The 24994-nt window shown below is 36.2% G+C and overlaps 1 protein-coding gene across 1 annotated transcript in view; it reads left to right on the top strand.

The window, feature by feature from the left end:
* Nucleotides 1–478: 478 nt before the first annotated feature.
* The window catches only part of LOC121381047 (mucin-17-like), a 75825-nt gene continuing 51309 nt past the window's right edge, over nucleotides 479–24994 (top strand). The window contains exon 1 of the mRNA XM_041510129.1: nucleotides 479–1205. Coding sequence (XP_041366063.1) covers nucleotides 1112–1205 — 94 coding nt within the window. The 5' untranslated portion in view covers nucleotides 479–1111. The remainder of the gene's footprint in view (nucleotides 1206–24994) is intronic.

Genomic DNA, 24994 nt, shown 5'->3' with positions numbered 1-24994 from the left:
GCTACTCTTTTTTACGACAGGCAGCAAGGGATCTTTTATTTGCGCTTCCCACAGGCAGGATAGCACAAACCATGGCCTTTGTTGAACCAGTTATGGATCACTGGTCGGTGCAAGTGGTTTACACCTACCCATTGAGCCTTGCGGAGCACTCACTCAGGGTTTGGAATCGATATCTGGATTAAAAATCCCATACCTCGACTGGGATCCGAACCCAGTACCTACCAGCCGGTAGACCGATGGCCTAACCACGACGCCACTACCCCACAGAAACAAAATCAAATGAATATATTGTCCCTCCCCCACTTTCAGCTGCTGTCATATTGCAACGTCTATTACTCCTCTGCGTGATGTGTACGAGATCCGGTTTATCTTACGTCAACTCTACAAGGTAGTTTTTAGTACTTGCCGCTCTGTCACACGTCAATAATCTTGCGCGTCACAGCACTACACAAGTATTGATTGGTATTGATATGTCGTACAGTCGATTGTGTTGTTATTATTCTTACTGGGTATACAAGATTTATGCTAAATAGACATATCAGTAAGGAGTAACCAGCAGACGTGCAAAACCATTGCTCGTCTTCTTTAGTTGGCACCAGTTGTGTAGCGAGCAGTCTCAGATTGTACACGTATTTGATGGACCAAACGTGTAAACAAAAGAAACGCGGGAAAGGTGCGCTTTACCGGAGGTAATCATTTACGACGGGAAACGAACATGAGGCGACAGCATTGCGTCGTCTGCTTGGAGAATGTGGCTGTTGAGTTTCAAAACTTTTCTTGTGGTTCCTTAGCTTACGGTGCCTAGCAACGGACTTTTAATGAGATCAGACGACGGTGACAAGACGAAAATGCAGGAGACGTCTGTACGCCAAGACGATTTACATTTTGAGACGAGCACGTTGAAAAAGTGTTCATTGCTTTTAAGAACGGACGTGATCATGATGGGAACTGTCAGAATAAGTTAGGAATAAATATAATAATGTGGGTTACGGTTTTTCACTGATAACTTGTCAACATGCCAAGTGGATTAAAGTACTCGAGCGAATCTTTGTGGACTTGTAGCCCATGGCTTTAACTTAGCGCTTTGTACTTTTGAAGGAGATTTTTAAAAATGAAAAGTCGTCTGCTGCTTGAATGTGTATTACAGATTTTGCTGTTCTGTGTTGCAAGTGAGTCTGTGACTGGCAGCACACAGACAGTAACAGGTAAAGTATATTTGAATTTTAGTTTACATCTTTCTAACGCTATTTTATTTTATTGAAATAACTTTAAAAACTATTATTATAATAGTTTAGGCTTAAATCTCTCCATCAGTTTAATTTTTACTCATTAAAATGTCAGTATTTTACAAATAAAAAATTAAACATTTGAAATAAACCTTTGTTAAGCAGCCATCATCAATAGGAGAATCAAAAAGTGGCCTTTAAACAGATGGCTGCTTAATACAGGTCAGTTTTTCTTATTACATGATTTAGGAGAATAACAGTGTGATCTTTTAAGACAGGTGGCTGTTTAATACAATGTTCGCTATAGCAGGTTTGACTGTACTATGACACAGTTTCCAGTCGTCCAGGGTAGATGTAATAAAACATATGTACCTAAATTATGTTAGGCTTTTACTGGAAAAAGCTATTAATTTAATAGTTATTGCATTCTTGTGTGATTTACTGACTCTATAGGTGTCAATATTTTAGTGACAAAGCTGTAAATCTTTATTTTGTTATCCCATCACTGGTTTTATTATGTTTTGAAAAAAAAGTCTGAAAATATTTTAGGTATCTTTTAGGTCCTATATCAGACTAGATAGACTTTGTACAAAACCTGTAAATAAAATTCTTGTAAAACAGAATTTAAAATTTGTAACTTAGTAACCTGCATGCTCATAAATACATACATACATACACACACACACACACACACACACATGCGCGCACACATGTACACACACACACACACATGCACAGACACACACACACACACATAAACATTTATACATTTATACATATGTGCAATACAGATACATATCAAATACTTTATGTTCAAGGCATGCAATGCACACAACATTGTATAAATCACAAAAGTGTTACATATGAATACATTGTGCACACTTTACTTTGAAGTTGCTATAAATCCGGGAATATAGACCAGTAATGAGCAAAGATCAGGTCAACATTATCTTAAAATGCTCAAAGCGTGATCAAGCTTTACAATAAAATCTTTTATTATGAAGAGTTCAAAATAAATGATCCATAACACCATAACACTGCAGAAACTAGTGATAAATGAAATGTACTTGTGAAACTCATAAACAGAGGTCATGTATCAAACAATGTATGACATCCAGAGGTACTTTATAGTACAAATAATTGCTACATTGTATAACACATTTAAAGTAACACATACACAAACAGTTCAAATAAAAAACTGGAATTTTGTTTTTAATGAATGTTTTATTTAGTACCATTTTGTAAAATTTGAAATTGATAAATTTAGGCTCTTATAAAATATTGGCTGTTTTTTCCTTTTAAGTTTGTGTTAATTTTATATTTTTTAAAATTATCTGGTAAGGGAATGTGTGAATAGTTGCTCTGTCTGTAGGAAGGTACATGTAAAATGATCTCATGACTATAGTCACAAGTAGTATCCTATTAGCGACAATAGGTTAATGTCTTTCATTTTCTAAACCAAGGATTGTCATTATGCTACACATAAACTTAAAGGGACTCTTGAGTTTTTTTCCATTGTAACATGTACAACATATGGACTAATGGAGCCTTTTTGATGACTAAAATTACATACTAAAATATTTTCTGTTTTAGAATATCAGTGTCTGTATGATTCATACTATGAATGAGGTATTTGTTACCATTCTAAGGGCCGTCCATAATTTTCAACATTTTCACGAGCATACAAACTGTACACTTTTGATCACCCCCTCCCCCCCCCCCCCCAAAAGTGTACATCCCCAAATGAAAAATGTTGATAGACATTTTTCATTTTGAAAAAAAAGCGTACGCTGGCCCCTTAACCCCCCCCCCCCCCCCCCCCCCCCCCCCCCGCGTACAGTTTGCACGCTCGTGAAAATTTAGAAAATTTTGTAGTAGGCCAAACCAGATTTTACCTTCCAATAATAATAACATGATTAGACAATGCAGATGTCATTAAAGTAGCATGTTCTTTCTATCTGGACATACTGATGTACATGTACTTGATACCCTGCCCGCTGTTTATAAAGCTATATATAATTCAGGAGGTTGACTTTTACATCTTTCACTCTGTTTCAAACAACCTGGCCCATGCATTGTTAATGGCTGTTCTTGTTTCACCAACAAAGGAAATATCAATATTCAGAGTGGGTGAGCAACAATTTCATAATCTCGTCAATATACCACCACAGACGTACATACTTATAAACCTGCAAATCAATTACCAGCATCTTAATCATTGACAGGTCTCCCATCATGCAACCATAAACAATTGTTTGAATAGCAAACGATTCTTGAAAATCACATAATTTAACATATTATCATACATATTCTTTTTTACTTAATGTTTTTTTGTTTTATCTTCTGTTCATTTCTTTGTTTTTTCCTATTCTTAATTTCATCTTTGTTGTGTTTTTCTTTCTTTCCTTTCTCATTATTTTTTTCTCTTTATCTTTATTTAGTTTTTGTGTCTTGCCTCAATTTTCTTTTTCTAATTGGTTTTCTACCTTTTTGTAAATGATCCTGCCTTTACACTCACTGTGAGAATGGTGTTTTTCATAGTTGCAGCGAGCCAACTGTTTTTTTTTTGTGTGTGTGTAAAGCATGTCCCCACATTGACCGGGGTCCAAAACAAATACGTTTTGTTTCACTCGGTCTTCTTGAATAAGAATTCACACCAACTGTACATGTAAAAGTGCAAGTAATCAGTTTGTTATTTGCTAAACCTGTAATCCAGAAGACTTAAGAAACTTAGTTTCAGACCAACCTGAAAAACAAATATTGATTGCTATTACATGACACTTGCTCAGGTTACTCTGTCTAATTCATTTGCAGTCAAATTTGTATGTCTGAGAGTTTAAGAACTTCAATTTTCATTATAAATATACTCTTCAAAAAAAAAAAATAGGGAAACTCTAATAAGAATTTACAATTGCCAAAATTGTAAGGTATATTAGCTGTGGGGAATGGTTATATGATAATAGTGAATTAATTGGGCAAACATTACAACCGGTAGTTCAGTATTACAGTAGGTTTTATGACCACCAAAGATCTTGAAGAACGATTGGTGTCAGAAGTGAAATTAGAAAAGTTCATGTGTTTTTTTATCAGTAAATTGCAAATTCAAACAATAAAAATGACTAAAAACAAAACAATAACAACTATATAATCAACAGAATGAAAACGATTGACAGAAATAATGTTCCACCGTGATTAATCGACCTTCCTGGAAATTGTCAAAATCGAGAATGACACCCCACACACGTGTACAGGGCTACTGCGTGATGCACGTGGAACCTATGGAATGTGTTTCGATGTGTTGATAAACAGACCTGAACATTCATTACTAGGATGTCTGTGGTCAAAACGTATGTTCAGTCTAATAGTTTATATTAACATTAATATTTCAGGTTCTCCTACTTTTTTTGAAGAGTATATATATAGGCCCTACATCATGGGTAGAATTTCGTGTTTGACAGATTTAGCCAGATGGACTTGGTGGAAAGGTATTCCTTGATGGGCTATTTTACCTAATCCTATGACTGGCCAAATAAATTACATCAACTTGATTTACATATGTAGGACAAGTGCCTTTCTGTGTTTACAGAAGTGTATGGTACATGTGGTGTTTCTTCAGAGTAAACACTTAGTTTGAGTCTTTTACCATTTTTAAAGACAAAATTAAATAAATATTTCAGGGATTTATCACCTATGTTTCTAGATTTCGATAATCGGCATCATTCACCACCATTCCTCAAAAGCTATGTCATTTTTTATTCCCAATTTTGGGGTAAAAATTCACAATCTATGTAAATAATTCTCATTTTTTATTATTATATAAAGGCATATTTTGAAAACAATACATAAGACTAGATATTAATTTGAATAAACAAGTATATATATAGTATTAGTCTTTTCGATTCTAACATGGCTTACTAAGATGTTTTTTTAAATGAAAATGAAAATTCCCTAAGTTTTGTAAAACAATGCTATAATTCCCAAAATCAAAGCCATGTGTGTTAGTCAAATTTTAGAAATAAAACCCTGTATTCGTACTTACAGCTTAAAATCATGAGTTAGGTTAAAACAAACTGCCTTTTTGTGTGGATATTTAGAAGAACAAAAAAAATTAATATTGTAATTTTGTCAGATGAAATGGTTATAACATCTGATCGTGTTGGACATGCACTGTTCATTAAATTGTTTTGACATTGATAGTCAATGCTTCAATTACAAGGAAGCCATTCGATTAATTTTTTGTGGAATTGATTTTTGACTGTAATTATGTCCTTCTATGAACTGGTCAATTTGGATCTGATAACCTCAACGTAATTAGATGTCTAGAAACTAGCTTTGATGTTGCAGTGGTCATGGTACAAGATTTAAGACCAAGTGTTGTGCTGTTCATGTGAAAATGGATATATTAATTTGCATTAAAGATACCCTGTTTTTGTACAAGAGCAGTGGGTTTCCTCCTTCACACTCTATACCAATTGTTGAAATAAACATATGTTACAAATGTAGATACCAAGTGGTCAGAATTCATAATTTGCTAAGATGTTATTAACAAACATTCCTTTCCTTTCCATTAGTACAGAGACTTGTAAAACGTAGGTCTGTTTTTCAAGGACACCTATCAAGAGTCATAGATCCTGGTTTCAGCCTGTGAACATGGACACTAAGTTTGGTTAAAAAAAAGAAAGAAAAAAAGAAGTTTTATTTAACGACGCACTCAACACATTTTATTTACGGTTATATGGCGTCAGACATATGGTTAAGGACCACACAGATTTTGAGAGGAAACCCGCTGTCGCCACTACATGGGCTACTCTTTCCGATTAGCAGCAAGGTGATCTTTTATTGGTGCTTCCCACAGGCAGGATAGCACAAACCATGGCCTTTGTTGAACCAGTTATGGATCACTGGTTGGTGCAAGTAGTTTACACCTACCCATTGAGCCTTGCGGAGCACTCACTCAGGGTTTGGATTTGGTATCTGGATTAAAAATCCCATGCCTCGATTGGGATCCGAACCCATTACCTACCAGCCTGTAGACCGATGGCCTAACCATGATGCCACCAAGGCCGGTTAAGTTTGGTTAATTTACAAACCTGTAACATACATGTATCTGTATGAATTACAACAGAAACAAGAGTCTGTGACAGTGAAATGGGGAAACATCCTCTAAAAATAGACTAGAGCACATCATCTCCATAACTGTTACTTCTCAGAGGTACATGTATTTTTAGAATCATGAAAAATACATTTCATGTTAATTACAAACACCAGGATGACCAGACACATTTCAGATGTATGGCAATGGATAATCTAAACAATAAAATATAATTATTGTCTGATTTCAATTATCAAAAAATGGATCTAATAGTGAAAAATACATTGTTGTGTCCCAAAAAATGGGGTCTGTAACTTTAGTGAGACATACACCTATCTAATGTGAGATTGATTTTTGTCCCATGCTGGACAGTGGCGTAGCGTGGGCAGGGCCATTGGGGTGGTTGCCCCAGGCGCAAAATTCTGGACTGGTCGAAGGGACTCTGGGAGTGCTAACGGTCCGGTGGTTAGGGGGTGCAATACTTGCCTTGCCCTGGGCACTGGCAACCCATGCTATGCCACTGATGCTGGATTACACAGCTCTACATGTCCAGATCATCCTGTGCACTGTATACATACCGTAAACGTTCCTTCATCAAAGGAAAGATGTGCCAAAATCTATGATCATCAATATTCCTCTGTTTACTCCCGTGAAAGACATGTTGTCCGAGTTCTGTGATGCTCACATTTGGAGACAATAAGGCAAAAAATATGTTTGGATGAAGTGGAGATGTTTTGCCATCATGACTAAATATTTAATGTGTCTGAGCTAAAAATACTTCAAAAGAAAATCACAGGCAATGAATATTTGTACTTTTTAAATAGGTTATTAAATAACATATTTAAGGTTGTTATGACAACTGCAGATTTCTGTTCCTCTGTGTACACTGACACCAAAAAAAGAGAGTATGATTGAAAAGTATATATTCATTCATATAATTTGTCAGTTTTCATAAGAAAACATTGTCATGAACAGAAGTCAGTTTTGTGATATTTACAGTATTCAAATAATTGGGTTTTTTTTTTTTTTTTTACAAGTGTAGCAATAATGCTGTTATTTTGTTAATGAGTACTTCATTAGACAGACCAGTATTTCCCCCAGGGTAAAACAACAGTAAAACAACAGGTGTATATAAAGTTAATTTTTTTTTTTTTTAATAACACCACTAGAGCACATTGATTTATTAATCATCAGCTATTGGATGTCAAATATTTTGTAATTCTGACATAGTCTTAGAGAGGAAACCTGCAACATTTTTCCATTAGTAGCAAAGGATCGTTTGTGTGCAAAACCCCACAGACAGAATAGGACATACCACAGTCCTTGATATACCAGTTGTGGTGCACTGGCTGGAACGAGAAATAGCCTAATGGTCACTGACAGGGATCAATCCTAGACTGACCGTGCATGAGGTGAGCTCTTTACCACTGGGCGACATATACCTGGAGTATATAAATGATTGTATATAACAATACTAGGAATGGTTTATAAAGTGTTAATTATTATCTTAACAACACCACCCAGATGTAGATCTTGTTGCTATCAGATGTTATAATAACTAAGGATTGTCCATTCCCATCCCATTTTTACAAGCAACATGTCATAATGATACTTGGCTGGTATAACATGAGTCACATATATGGGTATGGGTAATTGGTTTTTAAATCAATATGATATTTCTAACATTGGTTATAAAGTGAGACTGGCTTAGAAAAGTAAATTAAATATTAAAAACTGCATACATGTAGCATGTATGTACACTCACAATTACACATGCACATGCGCACACACACACACACACATGTATGTATGTATATATTTCAGACTATATTGTTATGGCACAACTTTAATAATGACAAACATACACTCATGACAAACACATTGAAGCACCTGAGACCGTTATGTTGAGCAGTAAATCAGATAGTATCCCTCTAACGACTTAACGATTATGCAACTTTGAACTGATCTTAATTAACAGTTCTAGGATGTTTAATTCCAACAGTCACATTGGGTCAGGTTCACAGAGGCACCTTAATGTTTGCTAAAATATTAAATTACATGTACATTTACCCTCAGGCTTTTACGAAAGAATATATATATAATGGCTATTCACTGGTCTGGATCATTTGATCCAAACACCCGATATTATACACCCATTGAAATCATTGTCATTATGGTTGATATCTGCTTAGTACACCTATTCAGGAATATTTTCTACATGGCAGTGAATACTATACTGAGAGGCATAAATAACGCAATGTAGGGTACAATATTTTTACGAGAACTATTGTTCTGTTTGCGTGTTGGTTACGCAACTTTAAAATCACGAGAACCGCCAATTGGTTATGTGGTGAACAATTACATTCTAACATTAAAAGTACCATATATCAGTAATGAAAGTGAAAATCAGTTTATATTTTTGAACCACCATTGTAGCACAGAACCATAGTTCAAGTGTTTTAGGATTAGGTAGGCCTAACTCATCGGTTACGAGAACTATATTTACATAACCAAACAATTGGTTACCTAAGTAAAACTCATATGAACTGACTTCTGGTTACCTAAGATTTTGAAATATTGTTCCCTGCAATGGGTATTTCACTGAATATTTTTTTATAGAAATGTCATATCATATATATTTTAGGGCTCACCCAGTCCATTGCAAATTAGACAATTACTAATTTTTATACAAACTGGCTACAAAACAATTAGTGTTTGGCTCACAAAAATTGCCTTAAAGGGACATTCCCGAGTTTGCTGCATTGTAAGATGTTTCCGACTAATAAAATATTTCTACGACTAAACTTACATATTAAATATATTTTCTTGTTTAGAATATCAGTGTCTGTATATTCAATGTGTTTCTGGTCGTCTTAATATTTGCAAGAAGTCCAAATTATTTTGTCTTCAAATAATTTTGTACGTATGAAAAAACAATATTTCAGGAAATAAGATGAAATTTAACCTAGTACAAATATTAGAATGATCAGAAACACGTTTAATATACAGCCACTAATATTTTATGCCGAAAAATATATTTGATATGTAATTACAATCATTAAAAAGTCTCTGTTAGTCGATAACATCTTAAAAAGTGCAGCAAACTCAGGACTGTCCCTTTAAATTAACCACATTTTATTAGTTTTCAAGGAAATACTCTACATATTTCAAAATGGGCTAAACTAAATTCTGTTCCATGTTATAGTATGCAGGAAAATTACATATTCATACCAATTGTAGCTGAAAGAGTATATTGTTCAAATTGGGGAGGAAAATTTTAATAAAATGTGTTTGAAGTAACAAAACACAACTTGGTATTTCTTGCAACTACAGTACATAGCATTTCATATGAAAATCTTTTTTTTTTTTTTTTTGCACTCGTCTTCCTATAAAAGTAACCATATTTTGTTTAGTTTTTCTGTCTTTCTTCAATATGCCATGTCAAGAAATGCTGAGAAAATGTTATGTTGTTGGCTGTTGCAGCAGGGAACATTTCGTTTTTAAAAATTTTCCTCAATTAAAAATTGATTATAGCAACTACTATTTAATGTTTTAAAATTGTGTCGTGATCTCTGAAATTTATGTAATGAATTGTCACGTGATACTGAAACAAATGTTACCTATTCAGTAAACACAGAGTTGTGTTTTTTGTGTGTTTCAAATGCATTTTATTTCATTATTTTTCATTTTGAACAAACTCCTCTTTCAATTGTATACCGGCCTTAGTGGCGTTGTGGTTAGGCCATCTGTTTACAGGCTGGTAGGTACTGGGTTCGGATCCCAGTCGAGGCATGTGATTTTTAATCCAGATACCAAATCCAAACCCTGAGTGAGTGCTTCACAAGGCTCAATGGGTAGGTGTAAACCACTTGCACCGACCAGTGATCCACAACTGGTTCAACAAAGGCAATGGTTTGTCCTATCCTGCCTGTGGGAAGCGCAAATAAAAGATTCCTTGCTGTCTGTCATAAAAGAGTAGCCTATGTGGTGACAGCGGGTTTCCTCTAAAAACAGTGTCAGAATGACCATATGTTTGACGTCCAATAGCCGATGATAAGATAAAAAAAATCAATGTGCTCTAGTGGCGTCGTTAAATAAAACAAACTTTACTTTAAACTTTACTTTCAATTGTAGTTGTTACTAATTTGTCAATTGTCCTTATGCTTTATATATATACGATACAACATTTCTTTAAGAAAACATTCTGTGAATACCCATTGCATTATTTATGCCTCTCAGTATACACTGCTGATCGTGTCGCACAATTACACTGATGAAACAAGCAGTAGATCATAAAACCAAATGAGTTGACACACATGACTTAATGCCCGTCATCCGACAAACCATTATATTGGCGGTAATCTGTAGGAATAATCAATTATGAATGAAAGTTGTTATCTGTTCTCTTGGAACTGCATGTTGTCATGAACACAGCGGTTGAAAACAGAATGGTTCTGTGTCAGGTTCTTGCCTATTCTTGATTGGCTGTTACATGTTTTCTCTCAGAATGCTATATGAATGAATAAATGAATGTTTAATGACACCCCAGCATGAAAAATACATCGGCTATTGGGTGTCAAACTATGGTAATGCAAACAAATAAGGTGTTAATCAACATTAATATAAAAATTCAAGATTTAAATAAAAACAGTGCAGGGCTCGAAATGCAGTGTTAGTACATGCACCGGTGCATGCTGATTTTTGCGTGTGCATGTAACTTTTAAAACTGGGTGCACGTGGTGCATGCTAATATTTTTCAAGTACTGTGTATTGCGTATACTAGTATCCTGTTGTCTACCACATTCAGACTCAAGTTGTTAAATTTTGCGTATGCATTTCGTAATCTGTTCGCCACATGAAAACGATAACTTTTATCTTATGGGCGCATTCATTTTGTATCCCATAATCCTACTTACAACAATGGCGCTCTTTCGGTCATTTCCGTAAAATATATTTGCGAAAATTGCCGGCAATATCTCGGTTATATCCGTGAATGGTATTAGGGAAGGTGGTCGAGACCGACTTTGGGGTATCGACGCGCATAACACAGTTGTTGTCGTCACTGACAAATTGAACTCCGCCAGATCTGTGATCAATACAAAGTACTGTAACTGCCTTGAACATTTTCGACCTCAAATATGGGCACTTGATCAGATGATTGCGAACGTGCAGGTGCGTTACTCGTGTAGTTGACTCAAAGTCAACCAGTGATTATTTCAATCGCAACTTCTCGTCGAATTCTGTAGGCTAATTTATATTATACCAACAGATCTTATCCAGTTAAAAAACTTGATAACTTGCTTAATACAAAACACAAATATTCGTACGTTTTTGTAATAGGCCTATTATAGATTTCTGTAAGGCGTTTACGTTGGGTGAAATTTTCAAATTTGATCAAGAATCAGTAATAAACGCAGTTCCCCTTGGAAAAAGACCCCCCCCCCCCCCCCCCCTGACAGTGACTGTGATCCAGCATGGATGTCAGACAGTGATACTGATAGTGACAGTTAAATTAAAAAGAAAATGACAATCAACACTGTAATCAAGGTAATTAAAATAATATTTTCCTCATTGTTAACAGGATTTACTTTATTTTTGGTGCATGCAGAATTTTAATGGTGCATGTAAAAAATTTTTACAGCATGCACCTGGTGCATGTAACTTTTTTTTACAGCATGCACCTGGTGCATGTAACGTTTTTTACAGCATGCACCTGGTGCATGTAACTTTTTTTTCAGCATGCACCTGGTGCATGTAACTTTTTTTACAGCATGCACCTGGTGCATGTAACGTTTTTTACAGCATGCACCTGGTGCATGTAACTTTTTTTTCAGCATGCACCTGGTGCATGTAACTTTTTTACAGCATGCACCTGGTGCATGTAACTTTTTTTACAGCATGCACCTGGTGCATGCAGATTTTTTTACAGCATGCACCTGGTGCATGTAACTTTTTTTACAGCATGCACCTGGTGCATGTAACTTTTTTTACAGCATGCACCTGGTGCATGTAGATTTTTGTTTTCATTTCTAGCCCTGCAGTGTAAAGAACTGTACAAAAATACAAATATCACAGATAGATACGGACTTTTACTCAAAATTACAAATATCACAGATAGATACGGACTTTTACTCAAAATTACAAATATCACAGATAGATACGGCCTTTTACTCAAAATTACAAATATCACAGATAGATACGGACTTTTACTCAAAATTACAAATATCACAGATAGATACGGACTTTTACTCAAAAATACAAATATCACAGATAGATACGGACTTTTACTCAAAATTTCAATCTGTGCTGTATTGGCCATTCTCAAAGAGAATGTTACACCCCTGCACCACGGTGAGGTTATAGCACGCGCAGGGGCAGAATGCTATATAGAATCTACACAGGGCTCGGACTTAATGATTTGCACCGACAGCAATTGCTGTCATTGAAATATAAATTGCTGTAGGTAGAGAGCTCCTCAACATTGGCAAAATGTATACACCTGGTGTACATTATCAGCCAGTATTTAACATTTGCACATTTGAAATATGTCTATACACAGTAAAATAACGGTAACCTTTTAGTCATGTTTATTGGCTGAAAATATCACTTTAAAAAAATTGCCATAGCCAGGCTCAAAATTGTAGTCGGTTGGTCGTTTCACCCATGGCAGTTCCTTTTTAAGTTCGATCCCTATGTACACACTGTTTGAAAACAGAATTGTTCTGTGATGAGTTCTTGCCTGTTTTTGATTGACTATTACATGTTTTTTTCTCAGAGTGCTATGTAAATATAATAGTGTTTGCTGAAGCCAGGTGTGCAAATCGTGCTACAGATGTTTTAATTTGTTTTGGTGTGGTTAGTACATGTACATACATGTATATAATGTCATACATGTGTTTTGCTGGCAGTTATGTAATGGCAGTTATGTAAATTCAGTGATGCACGGCCAGTTTGAAATCAATCTCCGTCAGTGGGCCCATTGGCTTATTTCTTATTCCAGCAAGTGCACCACTACTGGTATATTAAAGACTGTGGTATGTGCAATCCTGTCTGTGAGATAGCACATATAAAAGATCCTTTGCTACAAATGGAAAAATGTAGTGGGTATTCTCTCTAAGACTATATGTCAAAATTATCAAATGTTTTATATCCAATAGCCGATGATTAATAAATCAGTGTGCTCTAGTGGTATCGTTACACAAAACAAACAAGTTTTATGATTCAGCTTAGCAGATTTGTCAGTGTCAGCTATGTCAAATAGTTTGCAGGGTTATTTCTTATAAAAAAAATTTAGGCTGAAAAATCTTCATATGATTTAGATATATTTTGGTTTAGAAATAGTGTACCAGACCATCCTTTAAAAATATCCTATCCCATTATTTTTTAGTGGTGTGCTATTTTTAAAAAATTATATTTTTGATATTTAGAAAGCAGAAAGCATTATTTCAATCTATTTATGAGTCCATAACCAAGGTTCTTCATTGCGAATCCTGTCTCACAATTACACTGATGAAATAAGCAGTAGATCATAAAACCAAATGAGTTTAAAATTATATTTTTGAAATTTAGAAAGCAGAAAGCATTATTTCAATCTATTTATGAGTCCATAACCAAGGTTCTTCATTGCGAATCCTGTCTCACAATTACACTGATGAAATAAGCAGTAGATCATAAAACCAAATGAGTTTAAAATTATATTTTTGAAATTTAGAAAGAGTCCATAACCAAGGTNCAGAAAGCATTATTTCAATCTATTTATGAGTCCTTAAACAAGGTTCTTCATTGCGACTATTAGACAGATGATCAGGGCTCAAAACAGCCTGTGGCCAGGTTGCCAAATGCGACGTAAGCCCCGTTTGGACAACTTAAATACAAAAAAATAATGGTGTTAGTCGACCAGATATTATTATTTGAGCATTCTTCTTTCTGAAATATATAAGCCACTATTACTAATTGTATGACATATATTTATTCCACATTAAAATCTTGGACATGGTGCGCAAAACTGAACGTATCGGTTTACCGCAATTTGTCAACATTCATTTATATTATAAACATTGATGTTGTATACCGAATGCAGTTAGTTGTAGTCTTTATAAAACAAAGACCTTATGATCCAGTTCATAACCATTCTGAACATCTCGACTAAATGCGCGATCAAAACCGAACATTCCCGAATGCCATCTTAGTTTTTGTCATCTGCTTCATGGTGTTCTGTATTCTGGATGGGTTTTTTAAATTTCGTTTTAATTGTTGTTTTTTTAATTGGCCAGTTAATTTGGTCCCTATTGAATTGACTAATGAAATTAATTGTTCCCATTTTCTGAGTAAAATCACGATCATGATGTCCTCTGCTTGGTTGAAATTTCTTAAACGCACAGCAAGAAGCAAAGGAAAAAAAGCAAGCATGACAAGGAAGTTTACTTTGTTTTTTCCATTCTGTTTAGCACAAATGAAGTTAAGTTCTGTTAGGATACTTACAAATGTATATTAAACACTGAACACATGAACGACACTTCACTAAAACATGAACAACAAGTATGTAGCCCAGTTGTACATTATTTTTTGCATTATACGTGAGCTACTTCTGGGAGACTAGTCATGCCATGCAATGTATTTGGTGTTGATATAGTAAACAAAGAATTATTAAGTTCAGACATTTTGTAAAATTGTACAAAATAAGTAAATAATTTGCTCAAGTCAGTGTTTTCTTTAAATTTTTCATTTCAATATGTATGTTGGTATTTTTGCTATCTAGAAGTGGTTCTTCAAATCAATCTTATTTTAATGAAGCACATTTCTTATGCTTGCTTAAATATTTCGCTTAAAACCTGAAATATAAATATGTTGTGTTTGGGCTACCTAGAACAAGTTTGGGCCACTGAAAAAAACATTTAGTGGCCCAGATATTGTTTTTGGTCTACCATAATTAAGTCGAGTTTTGAGCCTTGATGATGATTTGGCACAAATATACAGTTATAATAATTAATATACATGCAAGTGTGCATGTTAGTGATTTATCAGGTGTAGTCTGTCTGGCAGTCACTCCATCCATCTGTCCATCGGTCCATTTATCCTTCATCCATACATCCACTCATCCATTCAAGAATCCATCCATCCATCCATCAATTAAAATATCTATCCATCCATCCATCCATCAATTAAAATATCCATCCATCCATTCATCCATCCATCAATTAAAATATCTATCCACTCATCCATCCATCCATCCATCCATCCATCCATCCATCCATCCTTATAGTATTTCACCATTATTCTAAGTTACATTCTATGCCGTATTTCACCATTATTTTAAATTACATTCTATGTCCATCACAGTGTTGTAAAGTGTTTCAGGTATGGAATATTTACAGTTTTGGAAATGTCTTTTACAGGACTTGCTATGCCGAGTACATTGTTCAGCAAGGTACACATTTAATGTGTGCTGAAGGATAGATGGGGGTCTTGAGATAAAATGCCAACAATGTGCCTGCCAATATCTCTTGGCCACTGTTCGATGGAAAGTCAATTCTGGCACCTCTAGCTGCAGGTGGGCAGATGTTTATACTGGACAGGTACAACCATTGTTCAACTTGAGGGGGGATGGGAACTAGATAAGTCAGTAGAGCATTCACCTGAGGTGCTGTGTTCAAAAGATCTAAACTATTTGCATGGTGAATTCATTTTTTAATTAGGTTTTTCCTCCATTCCAACCACTGCCCCATGACTGGTATATCAAAAGTCATGGTAGGTACTGTACTTTCTTGCCCACTGGACAGGGTTATCCAGCTTTTGCACGGTGCAAGAAAAATCTGTCTGACCTTAGGGCTAGATAAATCTGTCCGAACCCAAGGGCTAGACGATTTCTACATACGCGTGACATCATAACTCATGTTTTACGACGATTGACATCACAACTCATGGTTTTTAAAATTCTGTTTGCCATTTCACGTTGTATCATTGTTTTAAAAATATTTAAACAAATTAATATTTTCAACTTTATATTTATTGGTAAGTTGAACATTACATATTTATGTCGTTTCATCAGGTGGACTATATTTTTCCACGTATGATTAAATGAGTTTGCAGGTGAAATGTATACGAATCGTTCGACAATAAACAGACCGTAGCTTACAAAATTAATGTTTTGTTACTGTAATTAAATGGGCAATAAAAAGTATCAATCACTGTTGTGAGGTATAGATAAGGCAATTCCAACACTCGGAACAAAATGTTTTTGTAAGGGCCTCGGTAAACCTCGGCCCTCATAAAAAACATGTTGTCCCTTGGGTTGGAATAGCCTTATCTATACCTCACATCGGTGATAGATTCTATTAGTCTGTAGGAAAGTGCATATAAAAGATCCCTTATTAATGAAAAAATGCAGTAAGTTTTCACTTAAAACAAGTCAAAATTATCAAATTATTAATAAACCAATATGCTCTGGTAGTATCATTAAACAAAACAATCTTTAACTTTTTGTTCAACTCGGGGTGTGTGTGTGGGTGGGGGGGGATGTAGATCAGTAGTAAAATACTACACCATCCGTGTTGTCTTCTTCCCATGGCGCTCTAATGGTGTCACTAAACAAAACAAACTTCTTTTCTTTTCTTTTTTTCTTCCCATGATGCATAATTCTTCTGTACCCAGTCACTGCTGTGTGTAACTGGGTATTGTGTGGGCGTGATATTCACAATATCCACTCTCAGCAGTGTACTCAGGGGTATAATTGCATTTATTGTGTTTATTAATAGAATGAGGCATATAGCTCACTGGTAGAAAAAAAGGTTTATTTTGTTTAACAACAGTAGAGCACATTGATAAATTAATCATCGGCTAATGGATATATGCACCATCTCACAGACAGGATAGCAGATACCAAAGTTTTTGACCAGTTGTGGTGGACTGGTTTGAATGAAAAAAAACCAATCAGTTGAATGGATCCACCAAAGTGGTTCAATCCTGCGATGCAAGCCCACTCAACCGACTGAGCTAAATCCCGCCCCTCACTTTTAGAATGTTCACCTCAAATTCAATATGCCATAGGATCAAACCTCTTGGTGGATCATTGCCTCCTGTGCCACACAGCTGATATACCAAAGGTTGTTGTACAATGTATGTTTTGCCCTGTAGGTGAGATACTGCAAGTGGAAGATCCCTTGTTGCTATTCATTAGAAGAAGATTTCCTCTGTATTTATACCATATCAAAATAGCCATGTTAGACAACTTACAGAGATTAAAACAATATAATTTAGTCTTTTCTATCTTGGTTAAAGATAATAAATATAATGGGGAGTCATTGGTCTTTAGTAATGTCAGTAAGTATTGACATGCAATAAACAAGTTACATACTGATTAGTAAATGAAAAAAGATTAGACATATCATACAGTCTTAGTGTACACAGTGGTTGCTATTGGAAAGTACCATGACAGTTTTGTGTCACTATACAACATTGATAAAATATTTTGAATTTGACCTACATTTTGCACACTGCATATATATTACAGTATACTTAACTTGTTGAAAAGAAAGGAATGTTTGTTTAAAGAATACTGAAGTACATTATCAGCTATTATTAGATGCTATAAATAAAGCAATGCTATGCCAATTTTAAAAACATAGAGCTGAATTTACAATGCCCTGTTTTTGTCTTATATACATGTAACTACAAACATTTACAATGCTTAAACACCAGCTTTAAAACTGCTTCATAAATCGGTCCTTATTGTTTGCTTAACTCGCTAACTTATTTAAATATATGTGTAGCCATAATTTTCTATTTTGCAATGTATGTAACACGAGTCCACGATGTAGGATTGATCCTATGACCATTGACACCTCGGGTGAGTTGTCTGCCATTGAGCTACAATGTGTTCCTACTGCAGTGTGCCCTGTATTGAGCAAACATTGAGCATTGTGTTTCAGTGAGTCTACTGAGGGTAATCTCCATGGTTAAAGTTTGTCTTGTTGACAACAACTTAGGGGTGGGACGTAACCCAGTGGTAAAGTGTCCACCTGATGCGCGGTCGGTCTAGGATTGATCCCTATCAGTGGGCCCATTGGGCTATTTCTCATTCCAGCCAGTGCACCACAACTGGTATATCAAAGGCCATGGTATGTCCTATCCTGTCTGTGGGATGGTGCATATAAAATATCCCTTGCTACTAGCTGAAAAGGTTTCTTCTCTATGACTGTGTCAAAATGACCATAATATTATGTTTGACATCCAATAGCAGATGATTAATAAAAAAATCAATGTGCTCTAGTGGTGTTGTTAAACAAAACAAAACTGTTAACAACACCTAGAGCATATTGATATACATGTATTAATCATCAGCTGTTTTCTGACCTGTAGTGTTTATAACAAAGTTGTTACATTTTTTTGTTTGAAGTAAGCAATCTTTTTATATGTACCTATCTCACAGACAGGACAGCACATACCATGGCCTTTGCTATATACCAGTCATGGGGCAGTGGTTGGGAGAATGGGTCCACTGACGGGGTTCTGTCCTGCAATGAAAGCACCTCAGGTGAGGCTTCTCTACCAACTGAGTTAGATGCCGCCCCCCAGTCACCATGGGTGCAGGAAGGCAGCTGTTGGTGACACATATGCATGTACATGAAGGTAATGTTTGACCGCTAAGTACAAACTTGGCTCACAGATGATGGAGTTGAACAAAAATCATTAAATGCATTGAAATCTTGCCAATGTTTACCTTGCAAAATCAATACAAAACATGAGCTTTTTTAAGGTTAAAAGATCAAACATTTTAAGCGCTGTGGCTGCAAGTTATTGTTTTAGTGTTAAAAGACCTGCCCAGTATTGTTGTAATGAGTGCACACTTGGTTTACATTATGCAGTCCTGAGGTTTCATACATTTGTATCTGCAACATACCAGCATTCAGCCTTCATGCCACCACAGAATGTATTTGATATTACAGTATGATCATGCTTGTCTAAATAAAACTATGTCGCAGTGTGTTTGTTGGAACTGAATTTCTCTTAGTGGTTGAGTAGCTGTCTGAGGTGTAGAAGATCATGGGATCAATTCCTCAGTAGGCTCACTGGAAGGTTTTCCTGCTTGTCAACAATTACACAGTGTTGCTCTCTAGGTGGGAAAATGCTTGTCAGTGGCAATGTTGAGCATATTTAATTTCCACATAAAAGAGCCCATTGTTGCTAATCAAAGTGGAAGCAGGTTTGTTGTCACTCTCCAGACCAGATCTCACAAATACTATGTTCGACACATAGTGGACATAGTTTAAAATGTTATGGGCCGACTTGTCATTAAACAAACCTTCCTTTCATTTTCTTTTTTACACAGGTAAAGGAAAGATTTTTTTTTTCAAGACACAGCAGCAAAAAGTAAAGTTTGTTTTATTTAACGACACCACTAGAGCACATTGATTTTTAATCTTATCATCGGCTATTGGACATCAAACATATGGTCATTCTGACACTGTTTTTAGAGAAAACCCGCTGTCGCCACATAGGCTACTCTTTTTCACGACAGGCAGCAAGGGATCTTTTATTTGCGCTTCCCACAGGCAGGATAGCACAAACCATGGCCTTTGTTGAACCAGTTATGGATCACTGGTCAGTGCAAGTGGTTTACACCTAACCATTGAGCCTTGCGGAGCACTCACTCAGGGTTTGGAGTCGGTATCTGGATTAAAAAGCCCATGCCTCGACTGGGATCCGAACCCAGTACCTACCAGCCTGTAGACCGATGGCCTGCCACGACGCCACCGAGGCCGGTACACAGCAGCAAAGACATTTGTTTAGGATATCACAAACATAAAGTTGATGGTGAATAGATGATTGGTGAAGCTGCAGTATATCTCTTTTGACAGCTAGGACTGTTCCATGTTTGCTATTAGTTGAGATATCTGGGTATAACTCAAGCATAGGGTATACAGAACATGTTTTGCCTTGCTGGTAATCATCCTCAATTGAGGTCATGCATTGTGGAGACACATCCATAATATAATCACACTAGTGGAGTGGGTGACATTTGGTATATGTGGCTTTCACCTTCTTATTTCGCCTAGCAGTAAATTTGTTTTGTTCACTTCCACAGATAGCTGTCTGAAAAACAGTCGCAAAACACAAAAGCTGATTATCTTTTTAATGATCAAGTACAAATAAACATTGTACAATGTACTTGTAGTTTCATATATAAACTTAATTGTGGTTTATCTACATGATAATAAAACTACTATGTTTGACTTGGCTTGGTTCGGTTACTACATTGTGCAGCTGGTCCTGTCTATAAAGACCACCCAGAAATCTATAAACATAGCCAGGTGATGTTTATGGAGGTAAATATATCTGTATTTGTACGTCAAAGTTGTTTTTAATCATATTTGCCATGGACACAGGTCTGGGCCCAGTTTTAAAAAAAAAACATTTGGGCCTCTACATTGAGACTGACTTGGTTGTATATGCAGCTACTTTTTTCATTTGACAGCTGAAATATTTCATATTATCTATATAAAAAATACAAGTAGGCGCCATCTGGCTCCTATGTTGAAAAGTTGACATTGTAAGCCTAGTTTTGTACATAAACATAAATCTATGATTACAGGGGCGTGCGAAGGAAATTTTGCAGGGGGGGGGGGGGGGCGAGGTGTCTGGCGAAGCCCGCAGTGGTGGGTCTGGGGGGCCCTCCCCCCCGAAAATGTTGAAAAATTGACCCCTTCTAGGGCTATTCTGAGGTGTTTTCTGCTGGCTAGCCGAGCTGCTTTCACAGGAATGTAAAAATTTGGGATATGAAATTTGTTTTTGCCTTGAGCGGGGGGGGGGGGGGGGGTGTTTCGACCCCCCCCCCCCCCCCCCCCTGCACACGCGCCTGGACTAAATCACAGTTCCTATTACTATTAACAGTACAACAGATATAGTTTGAAGTACACATTTTTCATTTTCTTTTGTCCTCAAAATGCTTCATCTTCCATAATGATGTAATTTTTTGTGTGAAATAGATGTGAAAGACATGTAAACAAACATGTATGACCGGTCGAACTGCTAGTCACAGATCTTTGTGTAATTGGGCTCTGGTCTGCAACCGGCCTCAGTGGCACAATGGTTAAGCCATCGGACTACAGGCTGGTAGGTACAAGGTTCGCAGCCCGGTACCGGCTCCAACCTAGAGCGCGTTCTTAAGGGCTCAATGGGTACTACACCCTCTTCTCTCTCACTAACCATTAACCAACAACTAACCCACTGTCCTGGACAAATAGCTGAGGTGTGTGCCCAGGGCAGTGTGCTTGAACCTTAATTGGATATAAGCATGAAAATAAGTTGAAATAAAAATCTGGTCTGCGTCAGCACATAATATGTCCAAAACAAGACAGTTGGTCATTATGCAAGGTGGCCTCTCTAGCAGGTATGGCTGTACATGTGTTTTGTTTATCATTTTACAGAGACCAGTTGAACAAAGTACAGGTTGGATATGAATCCAATATCTTCAAGTTGAGAACAGGCAACAGGTGGTCAAATGATCACCCAACTGGCAGAGGTATTGATTTCACAACACAGGACGTTAATAAGTAATGTCACAACACTTGTAAATCACTCCCGACACTCAGGATGAAAAATTTATGACACCTGTAATTACCTACAAATGTCTGTTTTGTTTGTTTCAGTGTAAACTAGACAGGGAAGGAAATGTTTGTTTAACATGATGTTTGAACAGCGGCTGTCAAATATATAGTAATTATGACTCATGATCCTGTGTGAAAAAAAGAATTCCTGTGTTGTCATATGGTATATCGAGAATACCTCATGAGTGGCCATTACATACCATTTATTTTAAAAAGATGTTTTAAAACATATGTCGAAGAAGAGTGAAAATTAGTTGAATACATTGTTAGATATAAATGTAATCTAACTGACTCAAGCATGTTATTACATTTGTTGGGTATCCGCCGAAACTAACTAAAAAACATTAGTCTGATCCAGTTATGCTTGTACAAGTAATATGTGCATTGTTTGATGAAAATCAGTGTCTGTAGTGTTAATTTCAGTAGATGGTCTTTCAACTGATCTACAACATACATGTATGTTGGAAGATATTGCCATGTTGTATCATAATTGCATAATGCTGCTTGTTTTGGATAGCATGACAGAGGGTTATGTGGACAGGGAAGTGAATGTGTGATACCTCAGCACATTTTAAAATTCACTGTTTGGTATATAACACAGTGTACACTTGTTCTGGATAACAAGAGAAGAAACATAAAAAATTAGTCCATTCATCTCTCTATATAATAATATATCCATTTGTTTATCTATTTATCCATCCATTCAACCACACATCAATCCTTTCACCCACCTATCCATCCATCCATCAATCTATCGAACTATCCATCATTTCACCCACCTATCCATCTGTCCATCCATCCATCTATCTATCTATTCATCCATCCATCTATCTATCTATCCATCTATCATTACACCCACCCATCCATCCATCATTTTACCCATCTATTTATCCATCCATCCATCCATCCATTCATCCATCCATCCATCCATCCATCCACCCACCCAAAACCCATCCATCCATCCATCCATCCATCCATCCATCCATCTATCCACCCATCTATCCATCCATCCATCCATCCATCCATCCATCCATCCATCAACCCAACCAGCCAGCCAGCCAGCCAGCCAGCCAGCCAGCCAGCCAGCCAGAAATGCATCTGTATAAAATTTTGAAATATTCACTTAGCCAAACTGTTCCATCCTCTGACATGTAATATTATTTATTCATGTAAATTCATACTGTGTATTGATTGGTTTTAAAATCTGAAAGAAATCATTAATTATGAAAATGCCATTCTTCTAGTCTTTAAAGGTCTCTCATATTATGTTACAAAATGTTTGTTGTTAAAACTTGGAAAAATATATTATTAAAGAAATTGTACAAAGTCATTATATAAGATCTAAAACTGTATATCTGTACAAAACAAGTTTAAGGGATGTTTTAGACACAGCAGGGTATAATATTTCATGTGAACCATCGTTCAGTTGATGATTGATTGATTTCAACTTATTTTCGTGCTTATATCCAATTAAGGTTCAAGCACGCTGTCCTGGGCACACACCTCAGCTATCTGGGCTGCCTGTCCAGGACAGTGGGTTAGTTGTTAGTTTGTTAGTGGTTAGTGAGAGAGAAGAGGGTGTAGTGGCCTTACACCTACCCATTGAGCCCTTAAGAACTCGCTCTGGGTTGGAGCCGGTACCGGACTGCGAACCCTGTACCTACCAGCCTGTAGTCCGATGGCTTAACCACTGCGCCACCGAGGCCAGTTCAGTTGATGTGTCAGTTATGTAACTTTAAATTCATGTGAACTGCCATTTAGTTGTGTGGTAAACTATTATGCATTCAGAAAGTCACTTTACCAAAACTTTGTATCAATCAAGCTGTGTGTTCTTTAATGATTTCCAATAAAAAAGTATTTTGTATTTTATTTTGCTTAAACTTGTGGTATCCACTGGAAATACTGGCATTTAAATGTAAATTCAATGCAAATTTCATTCACATTACCAAACAATCGGTTACCTAACTTGGTCATATGAACAGACTTCGGTTACCTAGGATTTGAAAATATCCCCTGGCACAGCCATGATATGGTTACAAAACTGATGCAAACATATTCCTTTCTGTTTTCTATTGTATTGAAATGTTTTATTATTAGTTCTGGTATGCTTTTAAAACAGTCCACACCATTGCTGTTCTAATTTAAAAGTAATAGAAGACAAAGCCTTTCAAAATGTGGAGAAGCCAAACTCTGCAAGTACGATCCAAATATACAAGCCTCCCACCAAAATCGATGCTGGGTCCCGGTTAAAGCATTCTGTTGACACGCTGCAATCATTAATCTTCATTCAAATAGACACAGACATCATGTTTTAAATTGTTGAGCTCCAATATTTGAAGAATACAAATAACTGAACCGATCTTCAATGAGTTGTCTTTAATGTGATACATTCTCCGTCTGTTTATTCTGTCAGCTTAAGCCAGCATGGTTGTCTTGCAGTATGTCACAAGGAAACTTTAAATGTAACATTGCAATTTCCGCTAATAATGGGCTTAATAAAGGGCTGGGTCAGTGAAATAATTTGACATTTGTTAATAAGATGTGGGAGACACACTCGGTATTGTGGTGTCAATTAGTTTTTCAAACTGGCTATGTTTTTTAAGGACAAACATATCAATCAATTTGGAGTAGTGAAGTGTGCGTGATGGTTGTATTGTCAAGGAATTGACTGTTGAAATAAAGCCAATTGTTCTTTTCTATGTAAGTGTATGCAAATATTCATATCAGTCAGGGCTTCAAGATTTTTTTTTAAATAAGTGATTAAATTTTTTTACTTGCCACTATTAAAAATCTACTAGCCCTACTTTACTTTAAGTTAATACAATTTTACTAAATGATAGTAATAATCAGATAGGTCACCTAAAGAGAGAGAAAGCTTAAAAACACTAACAATGGGGAGTTGGGGTGGGGGTCAGGATATTCATATTTACAAATAGACTTAACTCCAGCATTTGACCCAAAGAAACAATCACTAGCCATGGGGCATGGCAATAGTAGTTATTTACTAGCCCAAGACTGAATATCACTAGCCATGGGAGTGGCGCTACCATAATCTAGGAGCCCTGATATCA

This window comes from Gigantopelta aegis, chromosome 9, assembly GCF_016097555.1.
Source record: "Gigantopelta aegis isolate Gae_Host chromosome 9, Gae_host_genome, whole genome shotgun sequence".
Lineage (NCBI taxonomy): Eukaryota > Metazoa > Mollusca > Gastropoda > Neomphalida > Peltospiridae > Gigantopelta > Gigantopelta aegis.
Note: the sequence above shows the minus strand (reverse complement) of the source record. Positions and strands in the feature narration are given on the sequence as shown.